Genomic DNA, 17,669 nt, shown 5'->3' with positions numbered 1-17,669 from the left:
CAGGAAAGATTTAACCCCATTTTGCACAGACATTATCAATCTTATTCTGTAGGGGCTAAGCAGGACAGGTGATTAAACAGCATTCTCTAATGGTCACAGATGGTTTTTCCTTTAGATTACAGGGGATCCGCAGAGCAGGCCAGGAGGTGCCTGAAACCACCATCAGGGGAAATGCCTCTGCCAGTTGCGATGATCCCCGGGCAGACACTATGCAGCAATCACACCATCACAAGTTACACCCAAGAAAGCAGTTTAGCGGAGACCAGTTTGGCTCAGTGGATAGAGCATCAGCCTGCGGACTGAAAGGTCCCAGGTTCGATTCCGGTCAAGGGCACGTACCTTGGTTGCAGGCACATCCCCAGTAGGAGGTGTGCAGGAGGCAACTGATCGATGTTTCTCTCGCATCGATGTTTCTAGCTCTCTATCCCTCTCCCTTCCTCTCTGTAAAAAATCAATAAAATATATTAAAAAAAGAAAAAAAAAGCAGTTTATAAAACAAGCACCAAACGACTGGCAGAATTCCCACCGTAATCTGCACTCTTTAGCCCGAATGGTGACATTTACCCATGAAAAATATTAAATGATCGGGAACTAGATGACAGCAGGACCCAAGTTATCTTTGAACATTTTCTTGTTTAAAAGGTGGTCACATTGGCACTTAAAAAAATAAATCAGAAAATAATATGGTTTCAAGTGGACAAATAAATATGGATTTTAGGGAAGTCTTTGCATTATCTCTTGCTTTCCTCTTGCTTTGGTTCCAATGGTAATTTCTCCCCAAGTTTTCTAATAAGTTCTGCTAGATCTTCTGAATTCTGAGTTTTTTCTTCCAGGAGTTCATAGCGGAGACTTGAGATGTCCTGTTTAATTTCCTTCAGTTCCCCTTTGAAAAAAAAACAGAAAACACAAGAGTGACAAGTGTACTGTCACTACGTAATGCAGAGTAACTAGCAACTCTGGGGTTGAGTGAAATCAGTCTCCACTCCGGGCACATCTGTATGTTGAATCCTTCTGAAGGAAGTAACTTCCTAACCAGCGACTTCCTAACCTTTCTATTTTGTCAGCTACATATTTCAGGTAATGAAAAGATTATAGAAAAAAAAAATCATAGCAACATTATAATTTACTGTACTCTGCGAGTAAATTAAAGGAAAACACTGGTGGCAAGTGTTTTGGGGTTTGGGAGAAACAGCCCCTCACCTTTCCTAACCAGTTCCTCCTTCCTCCAAGCCCCCCATAAAAACAATCCTTACTTACCTAACTAGCGGCATCTGCCCTGAACTGCGCAGAAACAGCCTGCTGCCTGAGACCTTACTGGTATCAACAAATGGTGAGAACCCGTATTCTCTTCTTGAAGCTCACTCTTCCCAGGCCCTTCCCTCCTGCCCTCCCTCGGCTCTGCATCAAGCCCACATCCTGGCTCACCTTCATTCACTTCGTCACTTTCCTTATCGATCTGGGCTTTCAGAACATATCTTTTAATGAGCCTCTTCATTATTTTCTAGAAAGAGAAAAAAAAAATCCATCCCAGTTTTATGTTGATGACAAATCTCTCATTTGGAATCAATTTGAGTCATTGTCTCTTTACCAAGCACTTTAGAAGTGATTGCTATCAAAGATGAAGATGATTTACCTGCCAGAGAAAGCATACATCCCCTGAATTAATGACTCAAAAATTAATTCTGCAGAAAAGAGCAAGTTCCGAACAAACATCTAGTCCTTGATTCATTGCTTGTATTTTATTTGAAAAGTATTAGGGCAAGACACAGCCTTTCAGTGGACAGATTAAAGGTATGCAGCATTGCATTGCAGGTGGAAATGGAAAATTAAGCAAATTGGGGAAAACTCATATGTTTTTTCCCCCCCCTTACCAAAAGACATAGCCAGCTCTGATTTTGTGCTTTCTAATTTATGAATGGCCAGTTTCAATGTAATAGTTCCTCCAGTACCAGGGCTTATTCCATAAGGATGTGTGTTTACTACATACTTTTCATGAAAAGTAGGAGGCTCAGCACAAGTGCAGGAAGTCCTGAGTGAAGATACAGCTAGATTGCCTAAGCCCAAAAGGAAATGGTAGACAGGAAAATTCCACTTTCAAGAACTTATTCCAATGGTGTAATTGGGTCCATGGATAAATATATTCATATTAATGCTACATAATAGTAGCAAAATAAACCCTTACATGTCCATCAATAAGGGATTATTCTAAATTTATTTTAAAATATATTTAAATATATTTATTGATATTTTAGAGAGAATGAAAGAGGAAGAGAGAGAAACATTGATGTGAGAGTGAAACATCACAGGGTGCCTCCTGCATGCCAACCCCTCCCCGCCCCCCACTGGTGATGGAGCCCAGAACTCAGGCATGTGCCCTGACCAGGTATTGAAGCAGCAACCTTTCGGTATATGGGATGATGCCCAATCCACTGACCCATACCAGCCAGGATTGTTGTTTTTTAAATTGATGAGAGAGAGAGAGAGAGAGAAATTGATGTGAGAGAGAAACATCAATGGGTTACCTTCTGCATGCACCCCTATCAGGGATTGAACTCATCACCTTTTGGTGTTTGGGACAATGCTCCAACCAAGTGAGCCACACAGGCCAGGGCAGGGATTATTTTAATAAATTATCATATATTTGTATAAATGAATATTTATACATACATTAAAATTATGAATATATGTTTTATGAAATGAAAAACTATTGCTCATCACATAAGTATTATTAATTCATTTATATATTATATATACATTTATATAATATTAATAAATATAAAATTATACTCATGTACATAATCATCTGGCAAAATATTCAGCAAAAGTAAGTAATGTTTATTCCTCAGTGGTAGGGTTTGAGGTGGATTTTACTCTCCTCTTTATGATTTTAATAAGGGTAGACTTTTTACAATGAGCATGAAGACTCTAAGCTCCATGATGCCAAGGCATCATCTATTTTGTTTACCCTTGTATTTCCAGTACTTAGTAAGTACCTGACACAGGGTAGTTACTCAGTAAATACTTGTTGAATGAATACATTATTTTGATATTGAGAATAACATACTTTTCATTTAAAGAATTGCATAGTTTGAGATTCTATATTTTATAAATTAATAATCTTATTCTTTAAAAATTCATGCTTACCTGATACTGCCTTGGAGGATTACTGAAACTATTTAACTGGAAATCTTCTGAACTTCTTAAACTTGATTCTTTACTATGCTCAAGCTGCAATTTCAAAAAAAAATTAGAAATTGATTCTTATCTAAGTTTTTAAAAATGTGATTAGATTTATTAGTCATATAAATGAACTAAGTTTTATATATTACATATAAATAAATTTATCCATCTCTATCAATATATAGATATGTAGATATATATAGTACCATTTTAACTTCACTTGCTTATTGTTCTATCTGCCAAGACAAACACAGACACTTAAGGTGTGTTCAGTCTCTCAATGGCTATTGGAGGTCATCCAAGGAGTCGTTTAGACTTTGTGCATCAATCATGTTGCCATGAGAACCATGTTTTAACCTTCCCACAGACACATCTGTGACAGAGGAAGAGGCAAACAAGTTGGAGAAATAATGGTGATGACCTCAGAAATCCTGATTGACTAAAACATCCATGCTGCAGTGGGACGTGCTGGGGCTCCTGAGAAATGCCAGGAAGCGACTGTTGTGGGACAGAATTCAGGTGCCAAAAAAAAATTAATTAATCCATTTAAATTTTAGGATCTGTATAGTATCCAATTTGGGAAGCACTTTTCAAGTAATATACTTGCTTGAATGGGCAAATAACAAAGAAAGCAATCTACAATAAAGATTTTAACATACCATGTTAACATGCTAAGAGGAAGATTAAAAAACTTTTCAAGTCACTTTATACAGAGAAAAAAAATGATTTTACAAAAAACAAGGATAACCAAAGTTGAACAGAGTAGCTCCAAATTTGTATGTTTTGGCTACACAACTGTTTACAGGGGATGAGAAACTTTAAGACTATCTTCAAAGATATTTCTCAATGACATCTAAGTTGCTATATGTACAGCTCAAAGAGACTCAATTAAAATCCTTGATTTCAATACTTTAATCTTTATTTTTTAAAATTCACCTTTATTGCTGAAAGTATTACAGCTTTGATCTTTAAATGTCTGCATACTGAATTAAAACAGCTATGTACACATTCATCCATCGAACAAGCATGTATTACATGTCTTCTATATGTAAGGTACTGTGCTACATTATGGGTGCTAATGAAGAATGTAAACAATTATGGTCCAGCTGAATTATAGTAATAAGAAAATATCACAAGGTTGACAAAATTTATGAAAAACAATTTGTAATTTTTATAGTACAGATAGCATTTTTTTTCACAAAGCTATTTTCTTTTTTCTTCACCCTCTAAAAATATCAGTAAAGTGTATCATTATTTTATATTTACTTTGAAAACCATTAAGGTAAAATTATACAATTGACCAAATTGATTAAAGAGAGGCAGCTTAGATTCTTAAGAGCACTTGACCGAGACCTCAAGACGCAAATCTGAATCTGCTACGAGTTAGCTGTGGAATACTAGGCAAGGTGCTGAAACTCTCTTCTCACAATGAAGGGGTGATCTAGTAACCTCTGTAGTCCTTCAAGTTCTTCTAATGAATGAACGTGTAAAATTTATGCAAGCTTAAGCCTATTTTAATAATATAATTTTAATATATAATTTATTTTTCAGTAATATAATTATTCATTTCTTTTTATAATGCCATAATTATTTCTGGCTTTCAAACTGTAATTTACACCTTAAGGACATCATTAAATGTGATGGCTAGGTTAAAGCTCACTTTCATCCCTGTTTTTATGATGAAACATTGAGAGTAAGGACAGGTTCATAACCAGAGGGAAAAGATCCAGACAAATGGAATCTTTGCACATCCTTTACCATCTATTCATAAATTCACAACCTCTGAAAATCATTAATTTGATGCTCATTTTTTTTTATTTTTTCTAATCAGCAAACAAGCAGGCAATTTTTAAAATATATTTTATTAATTTTTTACAGAGAGGAAGGAAGAGGGATAGAGAGTTAGAAACATTGATGAGAGAGAAACAAACATCAATCAGCTGCCTCCTGCACCCCCCTCCCCGCACTGGGGATGTGCCCGTAACCAAGGTACATGCCCTTGACCAGAATCGAACCTGGGACCCTTCAGTCCACAGGCCGACGCTCTATCCACTGAGCCAAACCGGTTAGGGCTGATGCTTATTTTTTTATTAGAGGCTACCAGTACATCCATACGTGTTCAAAGAAATTGGAAAGTAAAAAAATTTGCTTCCTATAGATTTTTTGAAGGCAAATGTGTGGTCCTTGATACTTGATATGCCAAATCATCCCCAATTAAGGCGGCTCCATGATACACCATGCCCTTGGAGATAATCCTTTTTAAAAACAAAACACAAAACTTATTATCTTATTATAGTAATGTCACACAGGATTTCTTTCATTTGCTCTTTTCTAACTTATGGCTTTTGTGTTTGCTGTTTCCAAATCCTAAAACCCTCTTTTCCTGGCTCTTTGCCTTGATGACTAGCTCTCTCTCTCACCTTTGGATTTTAAAAAAAAATCTTTTTATTGATTTTTAGAGTAAGAGGAAGGGAGAGGGAGAGAGAAAGAAAACCATCAATGTGAGAGCAGAATATCTACCAGCTGCCTCTTGCATGCCCCCTACCGGGGATCGAGCCTGCAACCTGAGCATGTGCCCTGGCTGGTAATTGAACCACAAACCCTATGGTGCACAGGACAACGCCCAACCATCTGAGCCACACTGGCCATGGCTCACCCTTCGGATTTTTGCTTAAAACATAAGCTTATCAGAAGGCTTCTCTTGCCCACCCCATGAAAAATAGTTCTTGACTGTTTCCTTCGTAACACACTTCACGACTTACAATTCTATTCACTGGCTTAGTCCCATGTATTGTCTGCATTCTCTAGGCTGTATAGAAGGATGGACTTTTTAGTTCATCCCAACGTCCCTCGTGCCAGCACTGCCCAGCAGGTGGCAAGTGCTCAACATTGCTGGTTGGTGAAATAAGTGAAAGAAGACGTGTTATTGGGTCACTAATGGACCTCACATGGTTTCTGGACACCTTGCTATCCACGGCACATACAAAACTATCTGGGTTCATGAACCAGTAGGTTGCAGTTCAACTACATGATAAAGATACATGTGAAACACAGTGAATTCGTTTTAAGCCATAGGACAGATGCCTTACTAAGTAACACACTGGGTGATACAGAGGAAGTAACAGTACCAGGGAAACAGAAAACAGTACTCTGTTCACTTAAAAATGTGTACGATTGTAGATTTCCCAGAGGATAGATCTTGAAGAGCCAATGACTGGAGTTACAGGGTGTTCATACAGTTTTGGCCTAACAGCTCTCCCAGGTGTGGAGGCAGTGGACTGAGTTCCAGGTTTCTCAATCGAGACATTTTTAACACTTTGGGTTAGAAAATTCTTTATTGTGGGGGCTTTCGGTGTACTGCAGAATGTTCAGCAGCATCCATGTCCTCTAACCCACTCTAGGCCGGGAACAGTCACCCTCTCTGGTTGTGACAGCCAAAATGTCTCTATTACAAATGCACCCTGGGGATGCCAGTGGGGGTTGGGGAGGGCAAAACCACCCCTGGTTGGGAACCACAGGTATAGTGAAATGGTATATGACTAAACATTTATAAAGTTATTTGGACCATTTTTATGTGACTAGTTCTGCTCTAAATCCGAGACATGAATTTAAATACAAATAAACATTTTTAAGAAAAATTTCTAATCTGTTTCTAAATACATAGCAGGTATGCAATAAACACGTGTTAAAATGGAATAATACAAAAAATAGTATGTAAGGAGGAACTTATCCAATGTGCAAAGAAGCATTATCACCACTTGGTGGCAGAAAATTCTAACATATAATTGTTTCTATGTACACTAATGAAATAAACGGGAAAGTCAAGAGAGTTCAATTTTCAGTATGAATAATATTCAAACCTTAGAGATCTGGATAAGTATAGATCATATTAATAAGTACAATGTGATGGGAGTGGGGAGGGGAAGCTGGTGGACACTGCACACTCCAATTCTTTTTAAAAATATATTTTCATTGATTACAGAGAGGAAGAGAGAAGGAGAGTTAGAAACATCAATTATGAAAGAGAATCATTGACGTGCTGCCTCCCACACACGCCACACTGGGGATCGAGTCTGCAACTTGGGTATGTGCCCTAACGGGGAATTGAACTGTGTGTGACCGCCTGGTTCATAGGTCGATGCTCAACCACTAAGCCACACCAGCCGGGTTACACTCCAATTCTGAATGATTCATTGCCTCTCCTTTTTAAAATACTTTCTACCACATTCCCTGTATTCCTTATGTTTTCTCTCTGTTTCATTTTCTAATAATTCATTTATTAACATTTCTCAACTCCTTGTACTATCAGAGTGAGGAACACTCAATACCTTGTTTGTTATTTATTAAGAGGAACAAGTAAGCTTCATTCAGTCATTGGAAATTATTATGTGGTTGGACATAGAAACAGCTCTAAGAGTCTCCCATTCCCCACAGCTGAAACCCCTGAGGCCAGGAGCAAAACCATGAATTTAAAGGTACAGGCAATATATGAGTCAGCAGGAAATGCAGATCTGAAATGAAGCCATGGGGTACAGAGCCTGGAAGCCTCTTGCTTTGGAATCAAGTAGATGTGAATTTGCTTTCTGGCTTTGCCACTTGTCTGAAATGGGACTTTGGGCAAGTCAGTTCACCTCTGTTAATCCTCACATTCTTCATGTATAAAATAGGGAAAATAGTATCACCAACCTCCTAGAGCTAATGTGAGGATTATAGAGATAAGATTCGTAGACTATGTAGCTTGACATACAGTAGGTGTTCTACAAGTGTCAGTAGCTGTTATTATTATACAAAAGTCACAAATATCAGCTCTGTGGCTTTGGGCCTATTTCATGGTTAGTTTTAATCTAGTTAATTTATTCTGGAGATACTTTACAAATACTGCTTTTTACTGACATGCCCAAGCTCACGACTAAGTTATTCAGGGAATGAAATACTCAGTGATTCCCACACCCAGATGAGCATCCAAATCTCCTGAGGTCTTATTAAAATACCAGTTTCCAGGCCTCAGTGCCAGAGACTGTAACTCCACAGGCCTGAAGAGGGCTGGGAACCTGTACAAACTCACCCAGAGACGTGGTCCTGGCGAAAGTGACAAATCAAAACCACTCCTTTCTGTGATTGTTTCACCACAGGATTAGAAAGATAGCCTCTGCCCTGGCCGGTGGCTCGGTAGTTAGTGCCGGCCCCTCACACCCAAGGGTCATGAGTTCAATTCCCGTTTGAGGCCACATACCTGGCTTGCAGGTTCGATCTCCAGTCCCAGTGCAGGAGACAATCAATCAATGTGTCTCTCTATCATTGATCTCTCTCTTTCTCTCTTCCTCCCTTCCACTCTCTCTAAAAATCAATGGGGAAAAAATCCTCAGGTGAGGATTAAAAAAAAAAAAAAAAGATAGCCTCTGACTTGATTAAAAGTTCAAGGATAGAGTTCCTGGATATGTAACTGATTTTTTAGAATTGCCACCTCTGACTCCACTCAGCATAAACAGATCAATAATATGTCTGTGCTACATGTGGACTGATGCACAAGGTGTAAATACCTGCATGTCTGCTCCATGTTGCTGACTGCACAGGGTGTACACACCTGCAGGTCTGCTCCGTGTTGCTGACTACACACGGTGTACACACCTGCATGTCTGCTCCGTGTTGCTGACTACACACGGTGTACACACCTGCATGTCTACTCTGTGTTGCTGACTGTACAAGGTGTACACACCTGCATGTCTGCTCCATGTTGCTGACTGTACAAGGTGTACACACCTGCATGTCTGCTCCGTGTTGCTGACTACACACGGTGTACACACCTGCATGTCTACTCTGTGTTGCTGACTGTACAAGGTGTACACACCTGCATGTCTGCTCCGTGTTGCTGACTACACACGGTGTACACACCTGCATGTCTACTCCGTGTTGCTGACTATACAAGGTGTACACACCTGCAGGGCTGCTCCATGTTTCTGACTGCACACGGTGTACACACCTGACCTAAAACTGACAACTGGAAAGTGACCTGCTCTGGAGCTGAAGCATAGCAGTTATTCAAGAAGCTTCTTGGCATTTCAGACTTATACATGTAACACTGCGTGGCAGGGATCAACTTTTAATTTATGGTATCCTTTCAGAATGCATATCTGAAATCCTCATGCCAGCAACCACAGACGTCAGTGACCTTCAGAAGGATATGGTCGAAAATAATTAATAGGTCTGCTTACTTTATTTCAAAAAGTATATAGTGAGATCTGGATTCTGGAAGGCTGTTCGAGAAGTGATTTGTTTGAAAACCGAATCATTTTTTGCCCATTAGAAATAATATAAATTGAATTAATCCATTCCAGACCTTCAAATGATTTCCTGTTTTAACCTTTCTTTTATACACTACATATCTAATGTACTGTTTAATCTATAAATAAACACCTATTTTCTTAAATTTATCAAAACCATCCCCTAGGCGGCGGTGTGGTCATCCCTGAGGAATACCAGGGGGAAGGAGAGGAGAAAGAATGAGAGAGGATGCGAGAGGGAGTTAGAAACATCAATGAGGGGAAAACCAAGATGGCGGCATAGGTTAAACACCTAACCTGCAGCCGGGCACAACAATTTCAAAAATACAACTAGAGGTCAGAACGGACATCGTCCAGAACCACAGGAAAGTTGGTGGACTGAAATGCCCACAGCTGGGGGGAAGGAGAAGGCCACGGGGACAGTCGGGGAAGCCCTAAAAGCCTGAGGTATGGAGAAACGGGCGGAGACAGGAGCACACGCGCCTGCGGGGAGGATGGAACCGGAGAGGAGGGGGCGGCTGATGACCTGGCCGGAGTTCACTGGCAGGAAGGAGATAAAGGCTCCGGAGTGCGCTGAGCGCCGGCTCCGATTGCACTGAACCCCATTCCGGGCGAAACCCTGGGAAACTCACTCACTTTCGCAACTCCGCCGCCCCCGCAGGCCGCCCGGCCCGGGACGCTGGGAACGCCGCCGCCGCGGCAGCGCCCGGAGCCCGGCGGCCTCCCAGCACCCGTCCCCGCCGCGCAGCCCCCGCGCGCCTGGTGCCGCGGGCCGCGCGCCCCGCACACCGGACAGAGGCCCGGGCGCCCTCTGCGTGCACCTCCCGGCGGCGCTAGACTTCAGTAGAGTTGACTGAATTCAAGGGACTAAAAAGTACAAATTGGGGGGACGCTGCGGCGGCGACGTCCGGAACGCGGCGATGGCGGTGCCTGGAGCTCGGCGGCCGCCCAGCGCCCGTCCCAGCCGCGCGGCCCTCGCGCGCCTGGTTCCGCGGGACGCGCGCACCGCGCACCGGACGGAGGCCCGGGCGCCCTTTCCGTGCACCTCCCGGCGGCGCTAGACTTCAGTAGAGTTGACTGAAATGAAGGGATTAAGAAGAACAAATTGAGAAGTTTGAAAAAGATGGCGGCGGAGGTTAAAGGCTGTTCTGTTGCCTCGCACCCAGCGAAATCGGAGGGGATGAGGTGTGGAGGTGCGTGGGTCTGGCTGGTGGTGGGGGAAAGGGGCTTTTGTTCCAAACCTAAGGGAGATTAGCTCTCCATCACCCTGAAACCCATCTTCTGGCGAACCCCGGGAGACCCAGATGCCTGCGGGGAGAGGCGGGACTCTTGCGGAGGTGCGCCCAGCAATCAGTGTTTGCTGCGCTGGAGTGCGGAACGAGGGGACTTAGATACGTGGAAGGCAGAAGGACCAGACTCACAGCCATCGCGGCTCGCCGCACCATGGCCTGTTGGCGCCCTGAGACCCCGCCCCGCCCTGGGACCCGCCCCGCACGTTTTGAAGACCTGCCCCGCAAGTCTTGCAGGCACACCTGCGCCCCAAGCAACGGCTTATGCATGTGGGTGGCCTGCCCTCTGGCAGCGGACCAGATGATCTGCTGTTCTAGTCGGACTGCTCCAGGGCCACTCAGACAGGAGGAAGAAACTACAGTTTTTGCTGTAATCCTTGCTGAGTGCCTAAGGCAGTAGCTGATCTACACCCCATTGGAAACCCAGAAACGAGGGCATCTAGTGGTCTGTGGGAGATGACACCAGATTTCAACCACGTGCATAAGGGACACATTCAACGGGAATATTCAGTGAGCGCCAAAGCTTTGCTGCACCAAGACCCGGCCCATAAACGTGTCTCCTGCACAGCAACTCTTCCTTTATAGACAAAGAGAGCCCTCCCAGTGACACCAACAACAATCAAGACTTAACTATACAAAGGAGGACCAAGATGGAGGCATAGGGCGGAAGCCTGATTGTTGCCTACCACAACAACTTTGAGACTACGACAAGAGAGCAGAGCAGACACCATCCAAGACCACCATAGGGCTGGCTGAGTAGATGCTCTACAACTAGAATAAAAGAGGGGTATGTGGGATGATGCTGATGCCGGTGACCCAAAGACCACACTTTAAGAACTACGGCTCAGGCGACACAAAAGAACTATGGCTCAGGCGATACAACAGCGGCCTGGAACGTGCTCAGCGCAGTTCCCCCGGCGGTCTCCGGCTGAGGGGACGGCTCCACTGGCAGCCAAGCACGGACAGACGAGCCCCTATGAGATATGGGGTGGGAGACTCCGCGCTTGCTGACCTCTGAGTCCGTCAAGAATCTCAACGCCCCGGAAGCGGCCAGGTGCACATGCTCGGCGACCGGCCACCAATGCAGACCCAAGGGCCGACGCAGCGACGCCAGACTGGCCCACCGCCATGCACCGGGTGCACCGGAGCTTCGCCGAGCTGCCGCCCGACGAGTTCTGCAGCAGCCATACTGGAGCTCTGGAAGGATGGCCAGGGGAATTGCTGAGGGGGGATTGACCGGCAGGAATTGGGATCGGGAAGACAGGGCCCTGCTGAGACCCGGGTGCGGGCGGGGTTGCGCGCCTCTGGGCTCGGGTGTGGTCACACGCCTCTGGGTATAAGTGAGGCCTCACGTCCCTCGGTCTAGGTGAGGCCACATGCCCCTGGGTCCAGGTGAGGCCGGACTCCGGGTCCGGGTGAGGCCAAGTGCCCCTGGACCCGGATGACGCTGGATCCCGTGCCCAGGCGAGGCCAAGCGCCCCTGGGTCTGGGAGAGCCCACACACCCCTGGGTCCAGGCGAGACTATGTGTCCCTGGATCCGGGTGAGGCCGCGTGCACCTAGGCCCGGGAGAGCCCAAGTGGCCCTGGGTCTGGGAGAGGCCAAGCGTCCCTGGGTCCGGGTGAGACCATGTGTCCCTGGATCCGGATGAGGCCTCGTGCACCTAGGCCCGGGTGAGGCCACGTGCCCCTGGGTCTGGGAGAGGCCAAGCGTCCCTGGGTACGGGTGAAGCCAGATCCTGGGTCCGGGTGAGGCCGTGCGCCCCTGGATCCATCCGGGTGAGGCTGGGTCCCAGGCCCGGGTGAGACCACGCGCCCCTTGGGTATGGGTGAGGCCACGTGCCCCTTAGTCCGGGTGACGCCGTGCCCCTGGGTTCGGCCGAGACCAAACCAGAGGGAGTCGGACCTCCATTACCACCATTTGTCCACCATCCAGAGCTGAGAGGTCAGTGCTGACATGTACACATAAGGAACTACTGGACATCGAAATTGGGTCTCAAAAGAACTGTTGGTCCAGGGGGAAGCTCGCTACAGATTGATTCATTTGCCTGTCAGCATAAATATTATTGCTCGTCTCACATTCAGTTCTTATTAGTATATATCTAGTGACATATGATCTCGTTCATCTAGAGGAAATGATGAACAACATAGACTGAGGAACAAGAACAGAACCAGAAGCAAGGAGGCATCGATCGGACTATCGGGCCTCAGAGGGAGGATAGGGGAGGGTGGGGGGAGGGGGAGAGTTCAACCAAAGGACCTGTATGCATGCATATAAGCCTATCCAACGGTTAAGTTCAACAGGGGATTGGGGCATGCGTGGGGAGAGGGGTGGGATGGGAATGGGGGGATGAGGACAAATATGTGACACCTTAATCAATAAAGAAATTAAAAAAAAAAAAACCATCCCCTACTAGCCTTAAACAATTTTTTCATATATCACTATCTCCAAAATGCTATTACTGGCTAACTGCTTTTCATTTATCCAATCAACAACAGTTTTTCTGCCTATTCAATTGCCTGTGTTTGTTATTTTGTGAGCACTTTCACACCCTTAGCAATATTAATGCTCTTTTGTTTTAAAATTGTGCTAATCTTTGGATTTCACCAGCAACAAAAGCCGTCTCTCCTTTGTTTGTTGCCTGAGAGATGCTTTTTGTCCTGCTGAGGTGTCAGCATGAAAGGGTTGTCAGGTTGAAAACTGAAGTTTTGGTCAACAACTGAGACATTTTTTCTGTGAACGACTTGGTGGAGAACTGAATTGTTTGAGATGGGAGATGTTCGAGAAACGAGGTTTGACTGAATTTATAGGGCTCATCCTACTGATGTCCATGGTGTACTCGAAGCAGATGTGAAGGGCGCGTTTGAGCAACCCAATCACCTTCACCTTCAAGGAGTCAAAAAGAAGAACCGAGTGAAATACAAACTCTGTCGTTTTAGATGTAGACTTCATGATAAAAAAAAATAAGCAAAAGCCACGTGAACTGAGTAAGGAAGAAAGAACCATGAGAGTTTTTCTCAGCATATATCAGGGCCCAACTCAGTAACAATAGGCAAAAATGTTTGGAACTATACATAGTTGCTTTAAAAAAAAACATTTTCTCAGGAAGATGTAATAGTTCATGTAGCACAAAAAAGCAAGCTATGGAAAATGTGCCTCAACTTGAGTTCATCACAAGCTTACATGGAAAGGGAAAATAAATTACACACTGTGTTGATTTGGTCCCCCAGGAGTCAAACTTGAAGACCACGTTAGAAGGGTGAGATGTTTTAGAATTATGCCTGTGAGAGATCATGGGGAGTGGGAGCAGGACAAGGCAGAAACGCTTCCAGGCTGTGAGGCTCAGCTCCCCTGGGGAAGAGGGACGGTAAACAGATTGTCTGGGCAAGTCAGCCAGCCCAACACAGAGCGCAGTTCTGAGACTGCTCCCAAAGGCGCCCTGTGATGACCACAGATGCCCAGGACCGGAAGAGCATGGCCTCTCGGGAAAGCTCAGGGGGGTCCCAAAGAGGCTGCACTGAAGGCTGTCAGCTGACCACACTGAAGCAGCTCTCTCCTGCAAGAAGGATGAATGGCACATCTCCATGGCTGCCACAATAAACAGTTACACAAAAGGGTCTCTAGATGACTAACTGATATTGGAATCAACATGTTGTTAATCCACACCAGGGTCAGATACCACATGCTTAGCGTTGCTCTTAAAGATTAAAATATGTGCTATTGGAAAGTGTAAGGTGACCCAAGCCTTCTTTAAAAGACATAAAATGTTCAGAGCAGCATTATTTACAATAGCTGAGATCTGGAAACAGCCTAAGTACCCATCAGTAGATGAATGAATAAACAACAACGAAAAACAACAACAACTATGATACATAAACACAATAGAATACTATGCAACTGTAAAAAAGAAGGATCTCTTACCCTTTGAGACAGCATGGAGGAACCTAGATTTCACTATGCTAAGTGAAATAAGCCAGTTATAGAAAGACAAGTATCACATGATCTCACTTATATATGGAATCTAATGAGCAAACTAAACTGATGAACAAAATAGAACCAGAGATATTGAAGCATTCAACAGACTGACATATTTCAGAGGAAAAGGCAGGGGAGGTTTGGAAAGAGAGTAACCAAAGAATTTTATATGCATACCAGAGGCCCAATGCACAAAATCCCACCCACCACCACTGCGGCCCCCTCCTGCTGCGGCTTTGCCTGGAAGGAAGGACGTCTAGAAGGACATCCGGTCTAATTAGCATATTACACTTTTATTATTATAGATAGACATAACCCATGAATATAGGCAATAGTGAGGTGAAGGCCTGGGGAGACGGTGGGAGCAGGATGAAGGGGGTCAATGGGGAAATTAAAGGGGACATCTGTAATACTTTCAACAATAAAGATAATAAAAATAAAAATACACATCTTTAAATGTATATAAAATGTATTTTCAGGTGATTAAAATGAAATTTAATTTTCTAGATTTTTGGAGATACTAAAGAAAAGAATATTATTTGATTTGAGAGATACTATAATTTCTATCATTATCAAAGGCATTTGATTCCCCTTGAATTTCTCTCATATGTGTCTGACGGTTTGGGGTGTCATGTATTCATCCTAATTTTAGCACAGGTAGTTTCTTATAGGAAAACTGTAAAATCAAACTTACACTGACCTGGTTTGGCAAAATTTTTATTGAATTATTTATACCCAAATAAACAAAAGAGCCGCTTCTCTATGACAAGTACTTCACACTTGCATAGTGTTTGTAATTTACGAAGTACCATTGTAATCTTCCTAATAGGCTTGTGTGATGGGTTTGTGTGACCTGATCATCCCTATTTTATAGATGAGGAAAGTGAAGTGCATAGAAGTTAAATGAATTGCTAAAAAGGTGGAGATGTGATGAGATCCCAATCTTCTAAGTACTTAGTTCCATGTTCTTACTATATCAATACTAATGAATATTCTTACTGTGTTGGCGGAGAAAACCTAGTGTTAAAAACAAAACAAAATAGCCTCCCTCTTCGGCATTTGTGTCCCCTGGAAAGACACTGTAGCATAGTTCTGGCAAGTGAGATATAACAACAGGAATTACTGGGAGCACTTCTGAGAGTGGTGGCAGTCAGCTGGCATGCCCCACTTTTCCTTTGCCTTTATTCCTTCTTCATGTCTAAAAGTGGGTGTGATGGCTGGAAGTGAAACTGGCATCGTGCATCTCACTACCACAAAAAAATCCAAGAAAATCACTGAGACCCTCCCCGGCAACAGCCCTGTAGTGCCCACCTCTGGAGAGTTAAGTGGGAGGGGGAAAACAACTATCTTGTAAAAATACCGTGATTTGGTTTTTTACATCCAACTGAATGCAAATCCTTCTGATACATTGGCCTTCCCCTAATTAACTCATGTATAATTTCCCTGTATCAATAAGCATTTCTTGCACCTCTACATGCACGCGACAAGAAGGAAGCAAATGTTCCCATCATTGGGGGTTCTGCCACTCCAAATTAGGGAGCACGTTTCTGAGGCACATGGCTCACTGTGAACTGGGCCAACAACAACAGCCATTGAATTCTCATGGTACCTTTTCTGACAGCTTCTTGATTACTGACAAACAAGGAGGCTCTTCTGGCTGTGCATCCTCTCCACCTGAGCTGCCGCTCGTTTAATCCCATCTCCATCAGTCCCTGATGGCTTCCTCTATGTTTCTCCTTTCTCCTCTTTTACATCATTCCTATATCCCATCATCCATAAAAAATATGTGTCTAATATATCTTAAATAAACACACATAATTCCTTTTGTTGATTATTTGAACACTAGGGGCCTGGTGCACGAAATTCGTGCACTGGGGAGGGGTCCCTAAGCCCAGACTGCCCCGTCACATACTGGGAGCCATCAGGGGATGTCCTATGGATGGCTTAAGCCCATTCCCCATTGGGAGCGGACCTAAGCCGCAGTCTGGCTTCCCTTTGCTTGAGGCGACCGGGCTGATCAGGGGAAGGCGCCCGCCCCATCACCCCTCTGCTGCAGCCACTGCCAGTCACCGCAGCTGCCCAGGTATTTTCATCAACACAGATCGCAGTCCCTTCACCATGAAAAATGACAACTTTCTTTAAGCATTTTCAAGATGTGTTTTCATAGAATATGACATTTCTTTATTTTTCTTTTTATCCTCACCTGAGGATATGTTTCCATTGATTTTTTTCCCTTCCCTCTGATCCCAAGCTCAGCCCCTTCCCAAGCCAAAAGCCTCCTCCCCAGGTTTAGGCTTGGGAAGGGGTCCCCCCCCCACCTCTGATCTCAGGCTCTGCCCCTTCTTAAGCCTAAAGCCTCTGCCCCAGGCTTTAGGCTTGGGAAGGGGACCCCCGCCCCTCTGATGGCAGGCTCGGCCCCTTCCCAAGCCTAAAGCTTCTGCCTGCTGGCCGGCTGGGAGTGACCTGGGTGCCAAGGTGGTTCCCCGGACCCAGGTATGTATGCAAATTAACCGCCATCTTGGTTGGGTTAATTTGCATACTCACCCTGATTGGCTGGTGGGCGTGGTTTGGGCGTAGCAAAGATGTGGTCAATTTGCATATTACTCTTTTATTAGGTAGGATAGCTTTATTTCCAACTCTCGGTGACAGATTCTTTGGGCATTGTTAAAATAGTTAAATTTCTTTAATGTGCCTAATTTCTGTTTCTTAAAATTGCTTCTAAACATTTATTCTTTTCTCTGAAAAGATAAGCCTATGCATGACTTCATATTTTTAAAGATGATCTTACCTGTTTTCTGTCAAGTGATAATTTTGGAAGGTCTTCATGACTTCCCAAAATCCCAAATTTCTTTTCTTCATTTCTCTTTTAAAGATAGATAATAAAGTGAGCATAATTGCTAATTGCACATTTGGGATTACAAAGCCAGTTTTACTTTTTCTTTATT

At 43.9% G+C, this 17,669-nt stretch overlaps 1 protein-coding gene across 2 annotated transcripts in view; it reads right to left on the bottom strand.

Annotated features, from left to right (window-relative positions):
• Positions 1–561: 561 nt before the first annotated feature.
• The window catches only part of TRPC6 (transient receptor potential cation channel subfamily C member 6), a 105,664-nt gene continuing 88,556 nt past the window's right edge, over positions 562–17,669 (bottom strand). The window contains exons 10-14 of one of the 2 annotated variants that reach the window (XM_028157008.2): positions 17,513–17,587; positions 8,078–8,082; positions 3,145–3,205; positions 1,426–1,501; positions 562–883 (exon numbers count right to left, since the gene is read on the bottom strand). In XM_028157008.2, the coding sequence (XP_028012809.2) occupies positions 732–883; positions 1,426–1,501; positions 3,145–3,205; positions 8,078–8,082; positions 17,513–17,587 (369 nt within the window). In that variant the 3' untranslated portion in view covers positions 562–731. Of the gene's footprint in view, positions 884–1,425; positions 1,502–3,144; positions 3,229–8,077; positions 8,083–17,512; positions 17,588–17,669 lie in introns of both variants that reach the window. The other variant, XM_008149196.3, reaches the window with a different exon arrangement.

This window comes from Eptesicus fuscus, chromosome 13 (genome assembly GCF_027574615.1).
Source record: "Eptesicus fuscus isolate TK198812 chromosome 13, DD_ASM_mEF_20220401, whole genome shotgun sequence".
In the NCBI taxonomy this organism is placed as follows: Eukaryota; Metazoa; Chordata; class Mammalia; order Chiroptera; family Vespertilionidae; genus Eptesicus; species Eptesicus fuscus.
This window is presented reverse-complemented; position numbering and strand designations above follow the sequence as displayed.